The sequence below is a fragment of the Hydra viridissima genome, unplaced genomic scaffold, assembly GCF_058129835.1.
Source record: "Hydra viridissima isolate aposymbiotic clone 2 unplaced genomic scaffold, HvirCarnegie_v1 scaffold_10, whole genome shotgun sequence".
Taxonomy (NCBI): Eukaryota; Metazoa; Cnidaria; class Hydrozoa; order Anthoathecata; family Hydridae; genus Hydra; species Hydra viridissima.
The window spans coordinates 2,735,048-2,742,001 of record NW_028324309.1 but is presented as its reverse complement, the minus strand read 5'-3'; the positions used below and the strand labels follow the sequence as shown (position 1 = coordinate 2,742,001).

The following is a 6,954-nucleotide window of genomic DNA, read 5'->3' as shown; positions in this document are numbered from 1 at the left end:
CAAAAATGATGCACAATAAATCTTCTTAAGTTTAGAGTTTATATAGCAAGATAAAGTTTAAGTAGTAAGATAAACTTTTCTCTAAATTTTAATCGCAAATAACAAGTTTTTAAAAGTTTTTACTACGCTACGTAAGAATGAGTTAAATAAAAAATTTGACTTGATGATTTGTAGTGATTTACTCTTTTATTATTAAACAGGGAGTTTGTAAAATTTTAATGTCTATAATTCTTCAGAAAACTCCAAATAGCCCCAGTTGTGCAAAAATTTTTAAAGCTTCCCGGATTAGTTTACATTTTTCGTCGGTTTTTACAGAAGTAATAAAACAAACATACTGTTTAAAAATGTAAAAAATTAACAATTTCAAAATTATTAAAAAATTTAGAGAAAATGTTTTAGGTAGGAGTTCAAACTTGAACTTAAAAGAATTCGTGCGTGCATAAACGATTAAACCTGCCCTCCCCTCCCCTCCCATCCCCCTCTGCTTTTGTATGCAAAAGCTTGAGAGAAATAAGAAGAGCATGCGCTGTATTGAATAAAGTAAAAAAACTGGGAAGTTACAACAAACCGACATCTAAAATTTAGAAAGTCATGGCTGCCTTTCGACAAGTTGTGCGATTTGGGACTTCTGTTGGCATTGGTAGAAGATGTGCCAGTGCTGCTTCAGGCTCAGCTCCTATTTCTCCAAATACATATTGTCCTGCAAATCCAGCTTCACATGAAAGGACTGGTGTAGTTAGTGATGCCCTTTTAGCTAAAGAAAAAGGTCCATGGAAAAATTTAAGTAAGGAAGACAAGATTGCATGTAAGTCCGCCCTGTCTTATTTTAATTTAAAATTAATTGTATGAGAAATAATTTAAAATAATTTTTAAAAGAGGGCGCTAAATAATTGTTTCGATGCCTCTCATATCTAACGATTTTTTAAAATGTCTGTTACTATGAGCAAGATTTTCTACATACCATATCAAAGATTTTCTTTGCTTCCATGATTTGTGCTTAAACTTTCGTAGTCTGTTGTGTTCAAGAAATTAAAGATATTTGAAAAGTTTATCTAGGTATGTTCTTGTGTACATTTAGCAAGTTTAATGGCAAACTCAAAAAGTTTTATCTTGTGTAATTCCAAAATAAAACCAAACTTAGTATTAATAGAATTTCCTCTGCTCGATTAAAAAATTACAATTATACAAAGTGTGTTGACATATTTTGTACTTAAATTAATTGAAAGTCCAAAATGAAGTTTTTTTTAAGTTAAAAATGTTAGAAATGTTACTGTTTCAGACACAAGAGTTTGAATATATGCTTTGTATTGTTTTAAGTTTGTATCACATTTTACATGATGCTTTTATTTATGAATTATATAGTTTAGAATTGTATTATTTCACAATTCTCTCTCATTTTAAATATGGAATTTTTTCAGTGAAAAAACAATGCATTAATATACACAATTTTCATTCTTGGGTTACTACAGGTTGAATGTCCCAGGTTTTTAATCATAGAAAACCCTCAATATTCCATCTATTTTACAACATTTGATGGAAAATTCTGGGTTGTTCCTGGACTTCTATATAGCTGTCTCTATGAAGTCCCAAATTTCAAAAAATTTCTTAAGCCATAACTTTCTTATTAAAACTGTTATACCTTGTTTTCTCACTCCATTTTACAGTTAATATTTTTCTTGGAATGTTTCAAATAAAAGATCTGAAAAAAAAAATATCTAGAAAGACCTTGAAAGTCATAGGTTAACTTTTTCTTTGCCAATTCTGCTCTAGTCACATTTTCATAAGCAAACAGCAAAATTATGAAATACATGAATGTAAATGGTTGCTCTAAAAAAACATCTCAAGTACTAGATCAACAGTTTGATGATCTGCCCTGAAAAAATATAACTGAAAAGTTTAGACTAGACTAGAACATGTAGGTACAGCATAAGCAAAGACTAGAACATGTAGGTACAGCATAAGCATTAACTAAAGTTCAAACAGTCTAAATTTGTTGGAAGAAAAACATAAAAAATGTAGAAACTGAAAGTTAGACATGAAGTTAAAAAAATCTTTTTTGATATGACACTATAAATCGGCCATCAATATAAGTCCTAAAAACACTCTTCTACAACAGTTTTATGCTACCAGTAAATGAGTAATGTTCTTTGCAAAACTGAAAAACAAATATCCTGAATATGTAGTTTATCAAGGCCACGCAAGTTATTTGGCAGTTTATAATATGCTAAACCCAAATTGCAAGAAAGATCACTACAAGTCCCTTTAAGCATGTCAGAAACAGCTAACTCAGTTTCCTGATATTGTCATTCCACGCCAAATTGATCATTTGCAGTTGCTAGATTTATCCAGCTTTAAGTCCTCAAGTGATAAATGTCGTATTGTCCTTTCTACAAGATTGTACAAGCAAAGATCAGCTCTAATAGTCTGATTTTTCAACAATAAAATCAAGTGATGAAGTGTGATAAATTTCTTTTACAAAAAGGAATAAGTTTTAGAATTTAAAAATGTTTTTAACATACTGTAATCAAGTTAGGTAATACTTTCTAAAATGTAATGGTTCCTTAATATTATACATGTGTGGAAATAAAAGTGGAATAAAGTTGGGGTGTCATTTTCCTTGTAAAATGCTTTCAGAATAAGAAAAATGATTGTTAATTTAATAGATAATACATGCTATAAAACCTGACCCTAAGAGATACAAAGCCTTAATGAATATGCCAGATCCATGAACCTTACAAGAACTAAATAGAATGATTGGATTGTTTGCATATTACGCCAAATGGATTCAAAACTGCACTGAACTAACTCTGCCACTTATTGAAGCAAGGAAAGGTTTTTCATCCCGGGGCCTAACCATGCATGCCAAAGTAGCAATCAAAACACTTAATACTATCTAAGGACTTTGTAGCATATTTAATTCATTTTAATCAAAAATAAACTAGTTGAAGCATGTCTGGCCTCCCCTGACTTTAAACTCCCGCTAACTATAGAAACAGATGCTTCTGACAAACCTCTTGGAGGAACATTATTACAGCTAGGCAGGCCTGTGGCTTTCTTTTCAAGGACACTAACGAATGCCAAAAAGAAGCATGCGATTGTTGAGAAAGAAGCTTCAGAAGATGGAAACATCTAATCAACTCGGTTCCACTCGTTAACATTGTCACAGACCAAAGATCAATTTCACTTATTTTTAATAAACAGGGGTCAACAAAAATCAAAAACAATAAACTTACTCGGTGACGCTTAGAATTGGCAGATATCAACTATGCAATCTCATATAGACCGGGCCACAAAAATACTGCTGCTGGCGCCCTCTCCTGATGTTGTTCATTACAAAGTACCTCAAGAGCATTTCATTATATTCCACATTCCACTCCCAACTATGTCATCTGGGAGTTAAAAGAATGCTACACTATTGCAAAAGCCAAAACTTACCTTACTCAACCACAGAAATTGAGCAACTAACTAACAAATGTACTATGTGCAATGAAATTAAGCCACGTTTCTACAAGCCTCCAACAGGTTGTTTTATTCAGTCAACTAGACTGTGGGAACATTTATCCATGGACTTTGTTGGTCCACTACATTCCACTACAGCAAATAAATACATGCTCATGGTAGTTGATGAATACTCATGATACCTATTTGCATTTATGTGTTACGATATAACTGCAGATACTGTTGTACCTCATCTCCTCAGCCTATTCTCATTATTTGGTTCACCATTCTCAATACACACAGATTGGGGGACACAATTTGAAAGTGTAAAACTTCAAAAATCCCTTGAAAGAAATGGTGTCATCAAAACCAGAACTACTTCTTATCACCCATAAGGCAATGGGCATTTTGAATGGACAAACGGTACCATATTAAAAGCAGTTAGTCTAGTCCTAAAAACATTAAATCTGGGAAAAGAAAAGTGGGATGTAGTCTTACAAGTGGCTCTATCTTCAGTAAGAGGACTACTATGTACAGCTACCAATAAAACACCACATCAAAAGATGATGAACTTCTAACATTCATCCATAGTAGGTACTGTACTACCGGATTTTCTAGCTGAGCAGGATTCTGTAATCCTTTACAGACGGCAAATCAGACAGAAGGGAGATCCACTTGTTGACAAAATCCAGCTGATAGAAACAATATCTCCCTATTTTGCATGTGTCAGACTTCAAAGTGGTAAGATTGACCCAGTATCAACCAAAGATCTTGCTCCACTTCAGGAGAATGACTCATCGGCAGAATCTAGTAGTTATGCAGAGCCAGTCCAATAATCTGGTGAATAATGTAAAGATCAAATATCTATTAACACTGATACCTACAATCAGGAAAATCAAGGGCGGCATGTATCAACCTAAACCAGTGAAATAGTTTTAACCCCACATAATGATCTTGAGAACTCTTCAATGGATGGCATCACAAATATCTTAAAAACACAGAACAGTACATTTTCAAGATTTAGTCATAATATTAAAAAACCAAAGTACCTAACGATTGCATCAATCATTAATTCAAAGTTCTTTTAATTTAAAAAACAAAACAGAGAAGACTGCTATAAATATTAAAAGCTCTGATCTAAAGATGTCAATACCCTTCCTTGACAGTTTAACGCTTCAGCGAACCATATTTATTAATTACGTTTATTCCTTGCATTTTTAACTTACTTTGTTGTCGTTATTGTAGTGACTTTATATATTTGGTTCAGCCTAATATTTGATATTGTATTTTGTTGCGGGCTCAACAACAGTAATATATAAATTTATTCTTAATAACATATCAATAGACGGCTGCTGTTTATTGTTCATAGCATATATCCAGGAAAGATAAAAAAATTTGTTTTTCTAGTGTCTTCTTAATACTATCTAAGGATTTTGTAACATATTTAAATCATTTTAACAAATCTTTACGTAGAACACAGTTGTAAAATCTAAGTTTTGTTAAGGGCTAAAAGTTTTGTATGTTCTCTGGAAATTTTATTTTCTTATATGTTTCTAACCATCAAGAATTAGCCAAGTTTTTTGAACTAATAACCTTGTTGTTAGTAACAATTACTGTGACTATTACATGACTTGATAAACCCAAGGTATTACTTCTTCGTAGTTGAACCTGACACATGATTCTTAGATCAAAACTCATATAAATTGCTTGAGTTTTGTTTTATTGTGATGTTTAATGTATTGTGATTATTAGAAACTGAGTTTATTCTAATGTTATTTTTTGATGATAAATTCTGATGATTTTCTTTTAGTATACAGAGCTCAGTTTCCTAAAACAATGCTTGAAGCAGAAAATGTCAAGGGAGATGGTGGGAAAGTGTTCTTTGGAACTGCACTTGGAGTAGCAATTGCTATTGGTTTTTTTGGACTCATTATTAAATTTTGTATGTTGCTGCATTTAACTTATTTGTCTTTTTTTTTTTTTTGCTTTTTTTTTTTTAATAAAAAAAAATTAAAAAATAAAAAAAAAAACCTATAAAGGACCCAAATCATTTAATCTCATGAAAATTCCACACGAAAAAAAACCCAATGAAAGTTTTTTAAGAAAATTTCAAAGTTAATAACTTGTCAATTCAAGTTGAATTAAAACTTTGAATTAACAAGTTATTAATTTTATTTTTTTTATTTCATAACTACTTACATGTTTTAATTTTTTGGTTTGAAAATTGGTATTGGAAATTCAAATTAGTAATCCTTTAATACCATTTGCAGAGCAGATTTTTTTCTTTTTAGTTGAATTTTTAAACGAAAGGAAACTTATTCAGTAGTTACATGTACTACATAGCATTTACTCGTATTTGTTACTCAGGAATTATACATATTAAAATTTATTACACGGTTTATGCGATCTTCTGTTTAGTGTCTCCTGAACCTCCTCGAACACTTACAAAAGAATGGCAAGAAGCATCGTTGGAAAAAATGAGGCTATATGAGATGAATCCGATCCGTGGTTCCTCGAGTAAAAAATAATGCAAGTTGCCATCTAGAAAACGCTTATTTTTAAAATAAGATTTAACTTAAAAAGAATTTGTAGTTTCATTTCAATAAAGAAGAAAATCTGTACACAATATCAATCTCTCTTTGATGGCTGAAATCCAAACGGATCTTTGATTTTATATTTTCTGATGGAGTTAATTTCTGAGGGTTTTTTTTTGTTTGTTTGTTTTTTTTTTGTTGTTTTTTTTATCTCTAGCTTCATCTATGGTTATTTAGATTTTTTCAGCAAAAAATCTCAAAACCCTAAGACCTTACGACTATTCCGGTTGAAAGGAGTGATTTTAAAATGTGATCACAATTATGTTAGAGGTCAACATTTTTAAAACTGTTGGAAGAAAAAAAATTCTATTTCTCACTACAATATATCTTTAGGATCGGGTGACCACGATGAGATTCGGCCACGTCAATTGTTTTTAGCAATACTCACAAATTCAATTTTAACAACTGGACAAATTTTACTTTCGTCCAACAATTAGCTTTACAACCTTTGTCTTGCCTAGCAGCAACCTTCCTCAGTAAAAATGATTCGCAAAAGCATAGAAACTTAATAGCAGTTCAGTTTCATTTCATCTATTTTTAACTCCGATACATGAAGCCTGTAGGCTAATAATAAAGCATAGAAATTTAATCGCAGTTCTTTCCTTGTTCGTGTTACAAACATCTTTTAAATTAAAGTTTCTTACATTAGAGAAATTGAACTTAAAATTTGGATTCTCAAACAAATTCTTTAACTTCACGAATATAAGGTTTTCAGGGAACTGTATTTTTTTCATTTCATCTGTTTTTAACTCCGATACATTATGCCTGTGGGCTGATAGAGTTACTTGTCCTACCTCAAAAAAGTTATGATGAGTTATTTTTTTATAAAAATTGGAAAGCCCTACAATCCAACGGTTGTGTGGTTTTCGCTTGAAAACTAAATAACACAAATGTTGGAGATAAATAACACAAATATTGGAGA

General features: G+C 31.4%; 1 protein-coding gene across 1 annotated transcript; it reads left to right on the top strand.

Annotated features, from left to right (window-relative positions):
• The first annotated feature begins 524 nt into the window (after positions 1-524).
• LOC149882613 (cytochrome c oxidase subunit 4 isoform 2, mitochondrial-like) lies at positions 525-6,066 on the top strand. Its single transcript, XM_090065547.1, has 3 exons — positions 525-805; positions 5,249-5,380; positions 5,857-6,066. Exons 1-3 carry the CDS (start codon positions 592-594, stop codon positions 5,964-5,966), a joined length of 456 nt encoding a protein of 151 aa, XP_089921673.1. The 5' UTR covers positions 525-591; the 3' UTR covers positions 5,967-6,066.
• The last annotated feature ends 888 nt before the right edge of the window (positions 6,067-6,954 follow it).